This window comes from Microtus ochrogaster, chromosome 19 (assembly GCF_000317375.1).
Source record: "Microtus ochrogaster isolate Prairie Vole_2 chromosome 19, MicOch1.0, whole genome shotgun sequence".
NCBI lineage: Eukaryota > Metazoa > Chordata > Mammalia > Rodentia > Cricetidae > Microtus > Microtus ochrogaster.
Genome location: NC_022021.1, coordinates 48,876,382 through 48,895,377, shown reverse-complemented (window position 1 = coordinate 48,895,377; position 18,996 = coordinate 48,876,382). Strand labels below are relative to the sequence as shown.

At 47.9% G+C, this 18,996-nt stretch overlaps 1 protein-coding gene across 1 annotated transcript in view; it reads right to left on the bottom strand.

Annotated features, from left to right (window-relative positions):
- Nucleotides 1-3,543: 3,543 nt before the first annotated feature.
- Nsun2 (NOP2/Sun RNA methyltransferase family member 2) overlaps nucleotides 3,544-18,996 on the bottom strand; it is a 23,653-nt gene continuing 8,200 nt past the window's right edge. The window contains exons 6-19 of the mRNA XM_005356696.2: nucleotides 18,836-18,920; nucleotides 17,470-17,662; nucleotides 15,777-15,851; nucleotides 14,146-14,276; nucleotides 11,308-11,381; nucleotides 10,643-10,773; nucleotides 10,181-10,277; nucleotides 7,992-8,152; nucleotides 7,678-7,770; nucleotides 7,014-7,149; nucleotides 6,480-6,560; nucleotides 6,027-6,165; nucleotides 4,658-4,697; nucleotides 3,544-4,369 (exon numbers count right to left, since the gene is read on the bottom strand). Of these exons, the coding sequence (XP_005356753.2) occupies nucleotides 4,087-4,369; nucleotides 4,658-4,697; nucleotides 6,027-6,165; nucleotides 6,480-6,560; nucleotides 7,014-7,149; nucleotides 7,678-7,770; nucleotides 7,992-8,152; nucleotides 10,181-10,277; nucleotides 10,643-10,773; nucleotides 11,308-11,381; nucleotides 14,146-14,276; nucleotides 15,777-15,851; nucleotides 17,470-17,662; nucleotides 18,836-18,920 (1,719 nt within the window). The 3' untranslated portion in view covers nucleotides 3,544-4,086. The remainder of the gene's footprint in view (nucleotides 4,370-4,657; nucleotides 4,698-6,026; nucleotides 6,166-6,479; nucleotides 6,561-7,013; nucleotides 7,150-7,677; nucleotides 7,771-7,991; nucleotides 8,153-10,180; nucleotides 10,278-10,642; nucleotides 10,774-11,307; nucleotides 11,382-14,145; nucleotides 14,277-15,776; nucleotides 15,852-17,469; nucleotides 17,663-18,835; nucleotides 18,921-18,996) is intronic.

The window sequence follows — 18,996 nt, the reverse complement described above, 5'->3', positions numbered from 1 at the left end:
TCTAGGTTCCTCTCCTGTTTGAGTTCCCATCCTGTCTTCGCTCATTGATGGACTGTTGTTTCCTGGGCTGTCAACTGAAATAAACTCGTTCCTGGTCACAATAGTACCCTCACTAGTCCTCACTGATGCATTCCTACGTTTCCCACAGCAACAGAGAAAAACTGTGAGAATGGCCATGTTGAATCCCGGGAGTCCTGGGGGGCCTGACAGAGCTACAGTATAATCAGGAAGATCGCAGCCAGCCTTCTACAGCTTACTTGCCATCATTCCAGAAACTACAGACAAGTCACTATGTGTGGAATCTCCCCAAACAAGACACGAGAATCCACAAGGGCACGGATTCTCAAGTGGGAAGTCACCGTCAAGGCGTGGTGATGGCCACAGAGTCAGCACAAGCCACAGACCTCATGTGACAAAGCCTTCCACCAAGAGGGCTGACAAGATGGGCAATGCTCAGTTTACTCCGAGTGCCGAGGGGTCCTCACCCACCAGTGTGCAGCAGTGCAGACATTCCAAGGCTGATGGAAGGCAGTGAGCATTCTGCCCTGGACTCCCCTACGTATTGCTTCTCCTATGCTCCTCTTCACCTTAAATCTCCATGGTTCAGTGTAGCTCCCTCCTGAGTCCAGCCAGTATTGTCAGTTTCTGTATTCTTCCAGTGTTGTGAAATCAAGACACACGCTTACAACGCATGGTCACATCTGTACAAATGGCAGCTTCTCACTTTCCTGCTCAGGTCACACGCTGACACAGGACCTTCTGCTGTCACAATGTGTCAATGCCTTCTGCTGTCACAATGTGTTTAACACCCCTGCTTTGATACATTGTCAGAGGTAACATTATTTATACACACCCCCTATGTTTCATAATTTCCAAAGTTCAAAGAAAACAAAGGTTCTGGGGTTTTCCCTAGATTTTGCTTTTATTTTTATTTATGTGCATGTGTATGTATGAACAAGTACATGCAGAAGCCAGAAGAAGGTGGTACATGACTTGGAGCTAGAGTTACAGGCAGTTTTGAGCTAGCCAACACAGGTGCTGGGAACTGAGGTCCTTTGCAAGATCAGCAAGTGCTCTGAGTTCCTGAGCCATCTCTCCAGCCCCAGAAGTCAGTGTTTAGTTCAGAGTCTTTCTTTGACTCTCCCCACAGAGACAATTGCTCCTTTACACATGCTCCACTTAGCATATGAAGCAGCTCCACTGTCTCAGCGACCATTCAGGAAACACAGAATACACAACTGCTCTGTGCAAGGCCAGGAGGCCCTTCAGAAAGATGTCTTTACTTCCGTAATTCACTTTTTGGGAATCACACCCCTCACCTTGCTGACGTTAAGAGGAAAGCACTCTTCGCCATAAGCATTGGCGGGAACCACTTTAACTACGCGGAGACACAAGGGAAAAGCATGAACCTGAGCGGCTCCACACCTGTGTGGCACCCAGGATGGCCAGCTGGCCTGCATTCGGGAGAAGGGTTTGTTTGAGCAGTTTCTTCTAAGACGCTCTCTCGATGAAGGCACCCATTGGTACGCATAAGCCAGAACTTGGGAAGCTGAAGCAGGAGGTTCTCAAGTGCAGGATGCCTGAACTAGAGAACAAAACCAAATTGTATTATGAGATATTTGTGCACTGTGTGAAAATGTATTGCCGTGGGTTGGTGTAATAAAAAGCTGAACAGCCATTAGGCAGGAGGAACAGGCGGGACTCCCAGGCAGTGTTGGGGGCTGCAGACCCCTGGCCCCTTGACTTTCTTTGCCTGCCTCAGACCCTTGGCCAGCTGGAGTGAATTGAGCAAAACAACTTGTTTTCGTATGCCTGCAGCTGCTCTGAGCATGAGGCCCTCATGAGTTCCTGATGGCAGGGGAGTGGTTTCAGGTGGGTGGTGGCTATCAGCTAAGGATCCCTATATAAGCTTCCCTGAAGCACAATAAAGTTGGCATTCTTGTATCAAGGATGACCCGTGTTCCTGTGTCTCTATCTGTGTGTTTATAAATCCCCGGCCTAGTTCCTGGCTCATGTCCAGTCCTGTAGTGCAGGCGCTACACGGCAGAAAGTTTGAATCTAGACACACGGGCGACACCAGCAGGTGTCTGTCCAGACAGACCTGCAGTACCCATCAGAGGTCACTGAACCACACGACAAAACGTAGATTAGTTAAAGTTTAAAGAGCTAGTGGCACAAGCCTAAGCTAAGGCCAAGCTTTCATAATTAGTAACAAATAAATAATCCTTGTGTCATTTGGGAGCTGGCTGGCGGGATAGGAAAAGACTCAAAAACAGTCTTGAAAGACCTCCCCTTAAAACCACATCTGAGTGGGGAAGCACAGCAGGCAGGGAACTTGGATGAGCAAAGCTGAGACCACATAAGGAGACAGAAAACCAACAGGGACAGGAGCCCCAGCTGCACCGCCTGTCTGAACATCCCACAATCCCACTAACCCACACCTGTAGGAGGTAGCCTGGGTGGCACTGGTTGAGGTCACCGTGCCATTTAGCAGTCAGGTTTTTCCAGTGGTTTCGGCTTAGTGGTCTTCTCAAGGTTATACTCAAAAATAAAACCTAAGGAGCCCCACTGTTGCTAAAATTCCTCTTGCGGGGCAAGGAATATAAGCAAAGTCTACCCCTCCTAAGAGTCCAACAAGCTTCACCAAAACTCCATGATGCTACCAAGGCCCATTCTGGGGAACCAGCGAGTTTACAGGGCTTCCTTATAGAGCAGGTGAGGGAGGGCTGTTAACAGTGCCATGGGTGCCCCTCTCCCTAAAGGACAGTGTCAATTCTTTGACCAGCAGAGGGCTTTCCCACAGCCACTTAGATGGAGCCTCCACCCTAGTTGTCTTCAGCCTGTATTTTCTAGCCCCTCTCCAAGGTGGAGTCACAACATGTGGTATGGTGTAGCTGGACTTCAGATGGGCCTGTGACCCTCCCCAGGGGATGTCAACAGCCACAAGCTGGGATGACCTTCTGTGAGCAGGTGCAGCTGAACTCCCAGAGGTGTTGTTTGGCTCAGAGGCAGTTCAGCAGGCAAGACCCCAAACTATAACTGATGCTCACCTGTACAGACCAAGTACATTACATCTACAGGAAAGAAAACGCTACTCCAAGAACACTGCCTGGACAATCTGCGCGAGAGCAAACGCTGCGGACAGGGCAGTGTCGAGAAGGCCGAGGAGACAGAGACATAAGCAGGTGCCATGTCTGCCCTGCATGTGTGTGCAATAAGGGGTTAGCAGTCACTTCTAAACGTGATGCTGGCAGGGAAGGCTGCTCCTGCCGGGGAGAGGACATAGTACAGTTCCGCTCTGCTCTACCTCGCCATTCTTAAACACTGAAACCGGCAGTGGCTCAACCAGCATGAGGTTGGTTCTGTGCCAGAACCAGGCCAAGGACCTGGCAGTCCCTAGTCCAGTCTGTAGTATCTCACTGAAGGGGAAGCTGCTCAGGACACAGGGGCCGACAATTCCGCAGTAGCCCTGCTTCCGGCCTACCCCAGAGGCAAGGTTTTCCTCCTCAATTAGCCAACTAAGAGCAAATCAAAGTCATACGGTTGTTTTTTTTTTTAATCTTAATAGCTCTTTATTATCATAATAGCTCATATCTCATGACCCAAGTAATTGCAACCCCACTTAAAGCACCTGCTGGGTGAGCACAGAACTGTCCCCAAAGCTGCCGCCATGATTCTCTAGTCTTCACTCTGGGATCCTTACTTCACCCTTCAATGCAAAGGCACAGAAGCCACCTGAGGCCTCAGGTGTCAGCATCACCGCACGGCGCACCAATGTGCAGTCCAAACATTATTAAAGCAAAGAGCTGTTTCCCAAAGAGTTGTAGTTTTTACTATAAATAATTTTAAAAAGACTAGGCCAACATTGGCCCAACAAGAGACCTGAACTTCTGCAAAGGCTATTTTGCGTTAGCCTTTAGTAGCAGAAACATGGATCCAATCTGCCGAAGCGACTCCTAAATGCTAGAAAATAAAGCTCCCCAGACTGCCACCACCCACCCACGTACAGGCCCTATCAATATACTCCACAGCTAAGGATGTTCTGGATTTCGTCTAGAACAGCCAGTTCAGCATGTGGAGGTGTCTTCACCGGGATGGTTCAGCTGCAGCTGGGTCACAGCCAGTGATGCCGTCTGAGATGCTGGCCTCTTGTGCTGTCTGCTCGGCACCCTCATCATTTTCAGGCTGCTCTGGGCTGTCTAAACTCTCATTGTTAAGAATGACCCCATCTTTTTTCTTTTCTCCCAATACCTCCAGACCCATCATCCTGAGATAATGAAGCCGCTCATTCTTAGGCACAAAAGTTCGAATAGAAGCCTTTCCCCGCCACCCACACAGCACAATGGGGCACTGGAGGGCATCCGGATTCCTGTCAACAAAGAAGGCTACATGTAAGCATTGAGCATCCTGTTAGCTACATTAGTGATACTGGCATGCAACCTTAGAGAAAAAAAAAAAAGTCGTACCCACTGCCCGACCTCCTGCCACCCAGTAGCTGCATCTTCCTACCTCTGCTGCTTTGCTGCCTGGAACTCCCCAAAGGCCAGGCCCCAATGCTGTAGTCTGGTACCCTCCTGCCCTAGCTTTCAAGTGTTGGGGTTATACCACGAGCTACCATGTCAGGCTACTTATCCAATAGTGAGGCATACACACTTACGTAGAATCCGGTTCGTACTTCAGCACAACACTTCCCTTTGCTGTGGGAAAAGAGAAAACAGACACATGCGCCAAGGTTTTCACTCCTGGCCACAACCAAAGCTCAGTGTTGTTTTCAAGAGGATGACAACTTTCAGGGGCAGGAGACTGAGAGCTAACTACTGGCCAATTCTCAACACTCAAGGTTAAATATAATAAAGCTCCAACTCCTACACCAAGCCCAAAATAATCTCAGTTACCATGTCCTATCTCTCATCACCTCAAAGAAGAATGAGGGCCAGCAAGATGGCTCAGCTGGAGAAAGAGCTTGCTGTCTAAACCTGAAGACTGGAGTCTGCGCCCAGACCCCGTGAGGAAGAAAGCTGTTCCTACAGGTTGTCTTCTGACCTTTCCATGCAGAGCATGGCACAGGCATGTCCACACACCAACCAAAGACAGAAAATAAACCTTCATGGAATTACAAAAAAATCAAGTTCCTGCTTCGTTTTAAATAATCTTTCCTTTGAACCGTGATTCTGCTGAGGAGATGGAGTAGGAGGTAAGAGCTTACAGAACTCTGAGTGCCTGTGGCTCACACAGGATAGGACAAGGTCAAACAAACCCAGGACCATGCAGCTGCAGAGTGAGCTGTCTGTACACACCAACACACACTTGTCACAAGAATGCAAACAAAGGAAAGAAGGACATGGTGAAGACGTCACCACCGTGACCTAGTAACCTAACATGGAGATGTAAGGGGACAGTGCAACCACGACCACGGGTCTCATGGAACTAAAACAGGGGAACCCGAACTCCAGAGCCTACAAGATTGGTGGAAGAGTCAGACGTGGGCCTCATGACCAGGACCCCAGGCAATAATCCTGCAAGGTGTAGTAGCAGTACGGGTTCCACAGGGACCAAGGAAAAGAACCCTCAAAAAAGGATCAAGTCTTTCGTATGAAATGGCAAGGGTTTGCACACCGCCCACTTACAGCCTCTGCAATGTTATCTGTAAGTCACAAATTCCCTCCGGAGTGAATGTCCTACCACAACTCTTACTCAGAACTTGCTGTGCAGCCCAGGATGACCTTGAATATCTGATCTTCCTGACTCATGTCCTGAGTGCTGGGTCAACAGGAAGGCTCAGTTTACGGGGCTCTGAGCTTGCTAATGGAAGACCCCTGTCAACTGAGCACATCCCCAGGCAGACATGACTTTTTTTTCTCTCAAATATTTTCAATCCATGACTGGTTGAATTTGAGGATGTGGAACCCATACAGAGGAGTGCCTACACTAGTACATGTGACTGAGAAAGGGTCCCTAGAAGTAGAAACGCCTGTTACAGGCCTCATAAAGTCAACACTAGCCAGCCTCTAAATCCCTGTACTCACCCAAGTCTTTGACTTGACTGTAGGCCTCACTGCTGAGTTTTCTGAAGAATGGGTTCTCCTGGGTCAACAGTGTCTTCACATCTTCCATGGACACAGTGATGATTCTTGAATTAATAAATGGATACAACGTATATATCCCCTGTAAGAGTAGAGAAAGGGCACTGGGATCCCATGGGTACTGGAATTAATAAATGGATACAATGTATATATCCCCTGTAAGAGTAGAGAAAGGGCACTGGGATCCCATGGGTACGTTTACTGAAGGGCTTTCCTATAGGACTCAGGGCTTAAGTTCTTCCCCTGGGTCAAAGCCCTGGAAAAACTCAAGGATGGCTCAGGTGGCCTGGTGAGCTCTAGCAAGCCTTCAAGTATTCAAGTCCAGCGGGATGGATGACGTAAGGCCTTTCTCGGCTGTCTCAGCACCATGGCTAGGACTTTCCATTTCCAAATTACCTCCTGTGCCAAACGGAACGCACAGTCAAACTCTTCACCACTGTTATTTCGACACCAGACTTTTATCCCAGTGTTAATGACCTGTAATTTTAAAATGACAAGAAACAGGAACTAAGGACAATTGTTTACTGCAGCCCCTTCCACTGTGGGGTAAGGGCTGCCTGAGAGCAGTTTTGGAAAGGGATGGAAAGAGAAGAAGATCTTTCTGAAATTGGTATACAAGAATCAACTCATAGTTCCAACCACTTCTATGTCCACAGCTCATGACAACACCTAAAGTTCAACAATTAAGCACAAGAATAAGTTGCACACATCTCAGTATGCATCAAGACAGAGGCTCTTTATGTCACTGCCTTGATAGTCCAGCAGACTGAACAAGGCAGATCGTTCACTTTGTAGGAGGCACAGCCACCAGGCTGGAAAACTAAAGGACAACTATCTCGGGAGAAAACAAAATGTGGGCAGTGGAACCTATTCTTCCCAAGTGAAAGCAGCGTGGGTATGCAAGGCCCTGCTCAGCTCCGCCAGCCCCACCTTCATCTTCTCACTGTTGTTCAGCAGCACGTTCCGCAGTTCCTTGGAGACCATGTAAAGCTGCCGCTTCTTCCCTTCTGTAGTTCGGGTCAACAAATTCATCCTCGGGAATGAAGGGTCCAAGGCATAAAACTTCCTGTCAACACAGTGGAGCTGCTTACACGGACAGCCCACGGCCGACTGTCTACGAACCTCACAGCACCCAAGAGAACCTAACTTCCAGACTGTGCCTCTCGTCTCAAAGCACAAGCAGGATGTGCCTGCAGGACAGCCAGGCCAGCGGCTGTTCTAAGAGCAGCGCTTACAAGCTGGAGCCCAAACTCCCACACTGGGCCAAACACTACCATTTTTACAATGCACGCTTTTCTGTGTTCCCTATGCAGGGTAATTCCACTGCTACCCGGACCTACTCTCCTCAATTTCCTAAGTAAGAGCAGACTGGGAACCTTGGCCGCTGCTCCTCAACTGGGTGAGAAGAACCTACATGGGGTCCCAGCTGACACCTCCAGCTGGTAAGGCTAGTACTTCCCCAGTACTGCCCAGCTCTCAGGCACAGTAAGGAGGGAGGATCTAACTACAAAACACCAGTTGGATGTGACTGGTAATGTATTTGCTTTGCTACAACGAGCTTTCTAAAGCAGGATTCAAATGTCAAGATCCTTACTCAATAGGCGGGAACAAAGGGTCATCTTCAGGAATGAAGACAAATGGATCTTCTTTAAATCCAAACAATTTCATTTTCTTTGAAGGAGGAGGCCTAGTAGGGAATGAGGGGCGGAAAGGCAGTCAGCAAGCACGGCAGGAGCCCACTCCAGAGCACCCACTGGCCCCAGCCAGCACTCGGGCCTCAACTGTCTGTCAAGCTGTGGGTGCTCTCCAAGCTACAGAGACGCTGTGCTGTCCCGACTCCCTGGAAATGGCCACAGCCAAGGCTCTGGGATCCCATTTGGCTTACACGCCCAGCGTAGTTCTCCTCACCCACACACGCCATCTTTCTTTTCTTTACTCTCTGTGTTCTCAGTGCACTGGGCTACTTCTGAGTCACCGTCTAGCTCAGAGCGGTCTCCAGGATTCCTCTCTGTGGCACCCACAGAACTGGATGCTGTGGCCTTCCTGGGCTCTGAAGATTTACTCTGTACCTGTTGAAGGGGACAAGTTCATTTTCATAATAAAGCAGTAACACTTCACCACTGCAAGAAAATTAAAACTATCAAATTCACATCAACCAGTTGTATTTTTCCATGGCATTGGAAGACAGCAAAATTTTCTTCTAAAACCATATCCCTTTTAGAACTTGCTCTTACGAATGGAATGTGCTGGCACCGTCCACTCAGAGCCTTGGTAGAGGCAGCACAGCCAGGCTGTTCTTGTGTCTGCTCTGGGTGAGGCACAGGTACATGACTGATGGAATTTAACCAAGAGGACTGTGGGACTGCAGCAACCACGGCACACAGCTGGCTGGAGAAAAACTCAAGGTTTCAGTCACACGTGGAAGCTCCTGGGATTCTAGCACACTTGTCCAACGTGCACGCTGCCCGGGGCTCAACCACTAACAACACCACACAATCTATAAAGCGCTGTGTCCTTCCTACAGTTAGAAGATCTGTGAGAGTCAATCTTTCAGTTCCACAGTCAGATTACAAGTTAGGATGCTTCAGTGAAGGCAAGTTCCGGATTTCCCCCAGGTCACCAAATCCAAGTCAGAGTAACAGTCTCAAATAGCCCACTGTCCACAACTTCTCTTTAAAGACATAGCACAGTGTCTGCTCCCCATGACTGACTAGTAAGACACTAACTACCCCATGAGGAGTGCACCCCCGCAGTGCACACTGCTCACTCACAGAGGGCAGGCTACACACCCAAATTTAGTGAGACACAGAAAAGTAGCAATGAGGGAGACACGCTAACACGGAACCCTGCAATAAAACAACAGACTGTGAAAGGCAAGAACCCATCAAAGGGGAGCCCCCTTTACACTGCACAAGTAGCAAGGGGCCGGCAGGCTCCTCAGTGTAGGTAATCGACAGCACACTTACAGCTCAGAGCACTAGCTATAGGTACAGAGCACACAGGATAGACCAGGAGAGGACTCCAGTCTCAACACCAGCTTCAAATAGCTAACTAAATGCATGCCACTATTAAAACACTGTAGGCAAACACAAGGCATCCTGACACCAAACCTCAATTGACTACCTGGAAACAACCCTTTAAACACACTGGCATGAGTAAAATGCAACAGCCAAGGAAATTCTACTTGGTAAGCACAGCACTGGAGAAAGACTGACATGGTTGGCATCCTACCTCTACCAGGAAAGAGCACAGCTCAGACCCCCTGGCATGAGTAAAATGCAACAGCCAAGGAAATTCTACTTGGTAAGCACAGCACTGGAGAAAGACTGACCTGGTTGGCATCCTACCTCTACCAGGAAAGAGCACAGCTCAGACCCCCCCCCCCTGGAGTTAGGCCCACAGTCTCGAAGTAAGGACCTTCCTGGCCTACACCCAGAAGCAGTGTCTCCGCCTTCACAGCTGGATCTCAAACAGTTACCCTGGGCCACCTTTAACTGTGGCCAGAGCACGCTGCAATCCTTGAGAAAACAGTTCCTTTTGTTTTTGCAAAGCTGAGCAGTGTTAGTCCCAATTGAAGATGATGTGAAGAAACAGAGGTTTGCACAACTCCAAGCCACAGTCTCTAACCACACAAGTCTGGTTTATGAGCTATAAACAGTGTTTGGGCTAACAAACCCGAGGGAATAACATTTCCTCACTCGTGGCCAGCACATACAGGGAGCAGAAGGAAGCCCCATGGTGTCGGACTCCTGTGAATGAATGTCAGAGGACTCTGGACTCACTGCCCCTCGTCCTGCCCACCCTCAATCTCACATCCTTTCAACTGCTGCTGAGTAGCTCAACTTTAAGATGGAGACAGAATGTTCTACCCAAATGGCCTTTCTCACCATCTCTTTGTGAGAAGTACCTGCTTTCTGGAAAAATCTGAAATTCGGATGAATCCTCCCTTTAGGCTTAGCCTCTCCAAGCATCCTCACCCCTCGAATCTCCACTTTGCTCTGCATTTCAAATGGACTAACTCTTCCAGGTCCTGTCTTACAGGAACAGAGGTGAAGTCCAATGCCCTGTTGGCTGGTTTTGGATTTAAAAGCCCTTACCTTTGGCTGACGCTTATTCCACGGCATTGATGCTTTTTTGACCAATACTGCCACAAAGAACCCTCCAGTATTCTGATGATGCGGAAGTATCCGAAGGCTAAAATAGTATATATAAAATGTCAGGCAAATGACCGGATCTTCCCTAACCGCAAACTCTCAGCCCCACTTACAGAAGAGCTCACTCACACTGTCTTTGAAAAGTCCGTGTAGGGGAACAGGGGAAGACACAAGAATGAACGGATGGCCGTGATGATCAAGGAACACGGCATGCATTTATGAAGTTATCATAATGAAGCCATTGCTCTGGACAATTCCTCCACACTAATGGATTAACAATGAAAAGCTCATGCATTAACTCTAAGATTCTAACCAGTTCTAACATTGTAAACATTGCCAGTTGCATCCAATGGGAACCGAGCTTATCATCTCCTCATTCCAAAGCCCACAGTGCCACCAACTTACCATCGCTCTAGGTGCATTGCTTGCAGTTTCTCCAGGTCTTTTGGTGGGAACATAGTAGGTCGAATTTGTGTGTGCCTGCCCTGGGGAACCTCATCCCAGCCTGCAAACCACTGCCCATCTCTAGTCATGACCTGCAGAGACCAGCAGCATTACTACAGTGAAGTACACAGGGGAGTTGTGAGAACGCACATAGCACAGAAAGACTATTTCCAAAGGTAAAGCTAAAACACGCACAGCAAATAACTTACATAGCATCTTTTAAAAAATACCAAAATTCCTTCACCTCAAAGTCCAGGACAAACAGCATCAAAGCCCCAGACCAGGTTATTTATTTATTAAACAGAAAAAAACCTCAGACATAGCAGGAAGGTCAAAGAACCATTTTGTTTGGTTTTTTTATAAAAGCAAGATTAAATTGCCACCCCACAAACACACTTAAAAAGGCACAAGGTTTTAATCTATGGGCATGAGAGCAAAGACAGGTTCTATATGAGGAACAAAACAGAAAAACACATGTAATACAGTATTTGTCTTTAAATAGAATCTGTGAGTGGATTCTATACTATACAACCAGGTGATGCATTGATTCACAATACCCAAACACAAATGTTTTCCAATGTTTATGGCTCTTAAATCTTTGACTAAAGCCCTCGTTGCAGAATTACCTTCCACTCGGAGACTCCAGGCATCCACTTCAGTCCTGGCAACTCGGCAGATACGTCAGCAAGCTCGAGAGCACCTAGAAACACACCCAAAAAAAGCCCCAAAGGCTGCCACACTGTGCACATTCAAAGAAACAGGGGAAAGTCCACACAATGTGGCTTCATTCCAACAGTGTCCAGGGAAGGCAAGTCCATTGGCAGAAAGTGGCTTGGAGTAGGACGGAGTGAATGCTAATGGCCACAAAGAACCCTCTGGGGTGGTGACAGACTCAGTGCAGTAACTTCACTAAAAGACATTTCATTATATTCTTAAAATGCAAATTAAAACTCAATACACACACTGGTCAGGTGATCTGAGTCTTCATGCTTTTTTGTCTAACACCACAGAGTTGAACGCTTCTATCCCAGGAAATTCTCTAAAGTTTCCCACTTTAGAGCAGGGCAAGTAAACACACACTGCTCCTCAGTCTCCAACAGCGGTGCCACAGGAGGCTGTACAGTGGATACATCCGTCCCCATCTAACCTGCTACCACATGGACTCGTGAAAGCAACACCTGAGCTCCTTGGAGAAGCAAAGACCCCACCCAAAGGGACCCTTGCAGGGAGCAGAGCTTTCACAGAAGCAGTCTGCTCTACGAGCCTCCCACCTTCAAAGCAAACACAACACAGACACTGGTTCTCCATCCAGCAGGGTCAGTGGGCCGCATCCAGGAGCAGAGAAGTGGAGCTGGCCCCATAAGCTGCAGTCAGCCCACCCCGTTTGCAGTCTCCATGCCTGTGAGCCACCGCCAGAGCTTAACGAAGGACTGTACCAACTCTGATGCTTGACACTCCCTGCGTTCCCAGAACCCAAGCACTTTCTGTTGCTCATTTCCTGTTCAAAGCTGTGACTAGGACCAAACGCAAAGTGTGAGGACAGAAGCGAGGCTGTTAGTTCCATCACCTGTGTCCGGGGTGAGCTCAGCTGCATTCAGTACCCACTCTAGTCAGACAACTCATCACCAAGAAACCAGTCAGCTTTTACATCAACAAAAGGGCACCCCAAAGAGGATGAATCCCTCAATCCTACACACACCTCCAGAGCACACTGCTTCTGCACTGCTATCAAAGCCCAGGGCTTTGTGTGCTGTCACTGAGCCACATCCCCACCCTGGGCTTTTGTCTGTGCAGCTCAGACTGCTCTCGAACCCAGTTCCTCTGCTCCCTCTTCCTGACATTGTGAGCACAGGCCCCATTCCTGGCTTAGCCTGGTGACTAAGCAGTGACAGAAACAGCTCCCAACAGTGAGGATGAGAGCTTCTCAGCAATCAGAGGCTAGGCTGCAGCAAAAGACAGAGTCTATTGTTCTAGTTACCAGAACCCCATTGTTCCTAAAAGTCCAGCTAACACAGACATAAATCTTAGCAGGTTCAATTTTTTGGGGGGGTGGGGGGGGTGGAGGGGCAGGGCAGGGTTGAGACAGGATTTCTCTGTGTAAAAGCTGGATGTCCTGAAGCTAGCTTTGCAGATGAGGCTCCAACTCACAGCGATCTGCCTGTCTCTGCCTCCTGAGTGCACACAGCGCCACCATCGCCCGCCCGGCACACGTTGGAGCGCCACCATCGCCCGGCACACGTTGGAGAGGGTCGGAGAATATGTCATTCCTCATTTCCTTCTCCACGAGCGCTTTTAGAAGTTAAATACTATTAAAACAATTATTCCAAAATCCTACCTTTACTAAGGTTGATGTGTAAGAATACAATGTATTAAATCTCATCTAAAGACTCAACTGAGGGCCAACTGCACAATCCAGACCAGCCAGGGCTACAACACACCCACGGCAAGGGATGACAGGTGTGGGCGCCACGCCTCAGGATGTGAGTACACTTCCTCCGAAAAGCAGAGAAAACCTATTCTCTGCTTTTAGAAAACTCCAATACAGGTTAAGTTAATGGAGGATGCTAACACTTCAGCAAAATGCTAAAACTGAAGCACCTGAAAAAGGCTTGTGAAAAATGCTGTTTTGGAATACTGTTTGAAAATACTGCCTATCTGATGCCTCAGGGCAATTCAGTGTGCTAAGACCTTAAATCAGTGGGATGGGCACTAACAAAACAATCCCAGGCCTGGCAAGGACATGACGCGACTGGAACCCTGTGTGCAGGCAGGACAAAGATGCTGCCTGTCAGTACAAAGAGCAGCCCTGTGAGTCCTCATCACAACAAGAGTTATCAGAGGGCCCAGCAATGCCCTGCAGATGCACATCCCAAAGCATGGAGAGCAGGCTGTCCAGGGACTCTTAGCACACCATGTTCACAGCCTCAGGCTCACAGTAGTTCACAGTAGAAGCCCAAGCCCCACCCACTGATGAGGCAGTGAACGAGGGGGTCACACAGACAGCTGGGTACTGCTCAGCTTACACGTGGGATGAAACCCTGTATGAGGCAAACAAGGCAGTCATGAGAGGACAGCTAGATTACCCACCTACATGCGAACCCTAAAACCAAAAGTCCAGAGGGAAAAAACCCCGAATGGTGGCAAGAGGACACAGCCGCTTACTTGGTTTTGCAGGTTGAGGAAGTAAAATGAACGCTAAGAGCTGCACATAAATATCCACTCTAACACACGTACTGCAGTTCATGGGATTAGCCCATCACAGTAACGTCCGCCCTAACACACGTGCTACAGTTCATGGGATTAGCCCATCACAGTAACGTCTGCCCTAACACACGTGCTGCAGTTCATGGGATTAGCCCATCACAGTAACGTCCGCCCTAACACATGTGCTGCAGTTCATGGGATTAGCACCCATTCACCAGCAGTGCACTCAGTGTCCCCGAAAGACCAGCACACATGCTCACCATCACTCTTTTCCAGCAGAGCCGCTATTACGGCTTCATCCTCGACAGGATTCAGAGAACACGTGGAGTACACCATCCTGCCGCCTTCTGCCAGCTGCTCAGCACCCCGAGTTGCTATCCGGAGCTGCAGGCTAAGGGAGAGCGGCAGGTTAGCACAAGACGGCAGAGGCACAGAGAGTACCTACCCACCTCACCACACAGACTTCAGGATAAAAACAAACAAAACACTTTCCAAGACAGCAAATGAAGTCGGGGTGATCTTCTAGGGGCCAGTGTGCATTCCTAAAGAAGAGATTGACTTGCACAGTTTGTTCTGCTGTCACATTTCTCAACAGTTTAGCAAGAAAAGTACAACGTATTTGGAGAACCTCTTCGTAAAATATTTATTCAGAGCCAGGCGGTGGTGGCGCACGCCTTTAATCCCAGCACTCGGGAGGCAGAGGCAGGCGGATCTCTGTGAGTTCGAGACCAGCCTGGTCTACAGAGCTAGTTCCAGGACAGGCTCCAAAGCCACAGAGAAACCCTGTCTCGAAAAACCAAAAAAAATAAAAAAAATAAAAAAAAATATTTATTCAGATATGTGGTTTTTCTACAGAGAACATAAACCCTTTCCTCCATTTACAAAACCAGTAGCATTTAATAAACAATTAAATCTTTGCAGTTGGTTTTTGCTAGTGCACACTGATGGGCATGTGCTTCATGTCAAAAGAAAAAAAAAATCACAGCAAGCTCTACAGAAAGGCCACTGAAAATGCTGTGTGTACGCTGAAGAGATGGCTCAGCAGGTAAGAGCACCTGTGAAGGACCTGGGATTGCTTCCAGCGTCCACATGGTGGCTCACGACCGACCACCCGAAACTCCAGTCTCAAGATCTATTGCCTTCTCTGATCTCCACCGGCACCAGGCGTGCACAATGTGTACATATGTACATGCAGGCAAAAAGTTCATACACATAAAATTAAAACTATGGAAGAATGCCACACACAAACAAGGCAATACACTAAGCACTAGCAGATGCTACTGTGAGAGATCCAAGGTCAGTTACAGGGAGGAAATGGCGTGCTTCAGATCTGAGGTGAGGTGGTCATAAAAGGCAGTAAGTATACACACAACTTGGCAGAATAAAAGAGCAGTTACTACTCTTAAAGGACTTAAAGTTCTCAACCTTCCTAATGCTACACCTTTTAATATAGTTTCTCATGTGGTGACCTCAATCATAAAATTATTTTATTGCTACTTTATAATTATGCTGTTAAGAATCGTAATGTAGCCAGGCGGTGGTGGCGCACAACTTTAATCCCAGCACTCTCAGCACTCGGGAGGCAGAGGCAGGCGGATCTCTATGAGTTCGAGGCCAGCCTGGTCTACAAGAGCTAGTTCCAGGACAGGAACCAAAAGGCTACGGAGAAACCCTGCTCGAAAATTTAAAAAAAAAAAAAAAAATTCGTAATGTAAATATCTGATATGCACGATACTGATAGCCGACCTCCAAAGGGTTGAGAACCACTGCCTTAAAGCAAGCTGTAGTGTGCAAATACGCTCACGAGGCAGCTAGTAACGACCTGCAGACGGTCAGTTGGGAAACAGCACACTGGTAGTCTGCCCTCTTCGGGTCTAACCAGCTCACTCACCCGTGGAGCTGCAGGCTGTTTAAGGTGGTCCACTTCTTCCAGACATCAATGTTTTTTCTCATCGTGCCGTCCCCACTGGAAAGAAGACATTTAAGAACTGAGCCACTGCCTGGGCAGATGTTTAACAAGCACATCAGACCCAGGCTGGACCGTAAAGTAGGTATAAAAACCGACTAAAGCACCTCCATGCTCACAGAGACAGTGCCTGCCTACTGCAGTTCTCAGAGCACGACACCAACACTCAGTTCCAAATGAAAGCACAGGAGCAGAGACCCTCATTCTACTCTGAAGAGACTCCCTCCACGGAAGAAGGATTCCTTATTCCCAGTGCTCTGGAGAAAATAAATTCTGGATGTCTTTGGAAGGGCAAGAGGAGAACCAATCCTAAACACGAATGCACTGGTTTTGCACACACCTTACACACACAGCCTGAGGATGATTATGGGTCACCTGAGCATGCACTGCTCTGGCTGTGAGTTCAGGTGCAGCTGCTCACTTGCAGATCTGACAAGGACTCAAAATGCTTCGGCTTCTGAAGCTAAATATTCAAACTAGGACATGTTTAGCCTGTACTAGCCACACTAACCTGTAACACAGGCCCTTACAAAAATGCTCCTCAGAAAACTGATTAAAGAATGATATTTTAAAACTAGAATTACACTTGCAAAGGCTGTGCCACAGTAAATTCAATCAAGCCGACTGAGTACAATTACCAACTTTCTGCACTGATTTGCTATTAACTGCATGTGTATTTTACAGGACAGGTCCCGTCACCCTAGTTCATCTACCAGGGTCCGTTTCTGCCCTAGCTTACAACTTTGCACAGCTTCATTCCTCTGTGCTTCAGGAGGAAAGACCTGGAACACATCCTCATCCTGGCTGGATGCAAGGGCTCCTATGGTAGAAATCCTACCATAATTTCAGGAATTTCGTCAGCCTATAACCAAGTGTTTGTAAGACTAACTTATTTTCAGAATATAAAAAAAATGGTTTTTCTTTTGATTTTAAGACCATATATAAATCCACATGGGTAGAACAGAGGTCCTTCAAAGTTAAATACTGTAACCAAGGAGACAAGAAAATCCATGTATTTGACTTAGGATGCTGCACACAGAAGGCTGGTTTTGCTCACCGTCCATGCTTTCACACTCACTCACCATGCGTTTTAACTCAGCCACACTTGGCATTACCAGCTACAGTTTCTACTAAGTGCTACTACGAGCAGTAAATGTTTAAGAAAATGACGTTTCCCCAAAGAGGTTTCCTAAGACTCTGATAAGTCACTTCTGACATTAATTTTGAATTATCAACATACAGAGAAAATGAGTTTCACAAAGGTTTCAATTTCTTTCACTTAACTAAGTAACAAACTTCAATAAAAGACCCCAACATTTTTTTTATATATACACTCCAAGAGAATACTTGGGATGCAAATGGATCCAGTGATATCTTGGAATTCATCCTGGTGTGTGTGTGCATGCATGTCAAACTCCAATTCTTCAAGGATGTCCTCTCTCGTCTGGCGCTGTTCATCACGCTGCTCCACGCAGCAACCTGACGCCCTTCCCAGACTCCTGGCCACAGTGACCATGTGCATGACTGTCTACATGCTACTTCAGTTCACCTAACCCACATGTGATTGGACTTCCTGACATAGACTGTGGGCTTTCTGGCCTCGTAATAATATAAATACCTGCAGGGAACATCACATAAAATTCGATCATAGAAGAGAATCTCTTTCCTTCCGTCCACATCTACCGTGAGTCTAGGAATGCTGGAGGCATCATGGTTTACCACCATGATGCAGGGACTGCTCAGCCTTTTGGCCTGGTGAACGAGCAGATAGCAGCGCTTGTTGTCCACGTCATTTGCGATAACAAATCCCTCTAGGAACATAAAATTGTAGTCAGATGAGATGCGCAGGAGAAGCATTCCCTGAAACACACAACCACAACCTCTGGTCGGCAGGTGAGAAGGAACGTTCTGCGAAACGTAAGACCCAGGCTTTCTTTCTTTTTTTTTTTTTTGATTTTCGAGACAGGCTTTCTAGAAGAGAGAGAAAGAGCTGCACCTGAATGTCTCATTTGTTAGCAGCTGTTTACAGCTGTTGTGCTCGGGTCTTCTCTAGGATTACGAATTATGAGGGCGACGGAGAGAGAAGGGCACACAAGGCCCTGCACATGCAAGCTCTGCTCTGGGGTCCTGTCACCTGAGCCCATCAGCTGGCCCTGCTACATGGTGCTGATGTCCCAAGCTCAGAACCACCCCTGGGAAGTTTCCCAAGTGGTACCCCTGCTCATTTCTGGTTCCTCTCACACTTCAGCAAAAGACCAAAGAAGCTTAACACCATTTACAGCCAGGACCGTTCTTCCCAACACAAGGACAAAACATCTGAACAAAGAGAAACTGCTCCTGCCAGCTAAGTAAGGCCCTTCTTCTTTCCGTGACGGCACGGAAAGAGCTAAAAACAGACAGCTATCAATAAGATGAGGGTTAAAAAGAAGACAAGCAAAGGGAGAGAAACCGCCTACACTGTTAGTTAGGTATGCAACTGAAACAGAACTAGGGCTGGGCAGCGCTGAATGTCACCGAGCAGGAGACGGAAGCTGGCCTGGCCAACACTAGGCATGCTGCGTCATTGTTCAGGAGACACTGGCTCACTGCAAAAATGGCTGCCACCTCCCCGCACCACTGCCTATCCCCCCCGTCAAATATGGCACCCAGTGCTGCCACAGCCACTGCTGAAAGGCGAAGGGATCTGAATGGAGGGGCTAACAGCAACTACCCAGAATAACCTGCCACGCTCCTTACCTAAGGCAGAAACTGAACAGAGCAGGGAAGCTGCTACCCAAGCTCACGCATCTGTATACATGCCATGTCCTAGTACAGGCAGCTCATACAGAAAGGCTCTCAGAGTTGAGCGTGCTGGTTTGAGAACACACCAACACAGCGCTACCTTCACTATAGTCACAGGCCACTCCACTGCCCAGGAAGCAGGGAAGGGGAGGACTTTAGTCGCCCTCAACTCACTAAACAGCTTCCCTGGCCCCAGTGATTACCTGGAAAGGGGACACTCATGTCTGCATGCAACATTTCGATTAACTGTGTGGTCTTCGATCCAGGGGCTGCACACATGTCTAAGATCTACAAAAACAAACAAGAACACACAACTTTTTAAAAGCTGGAAGACTCTGCACACATGTCTAAGATCTACAAAAAC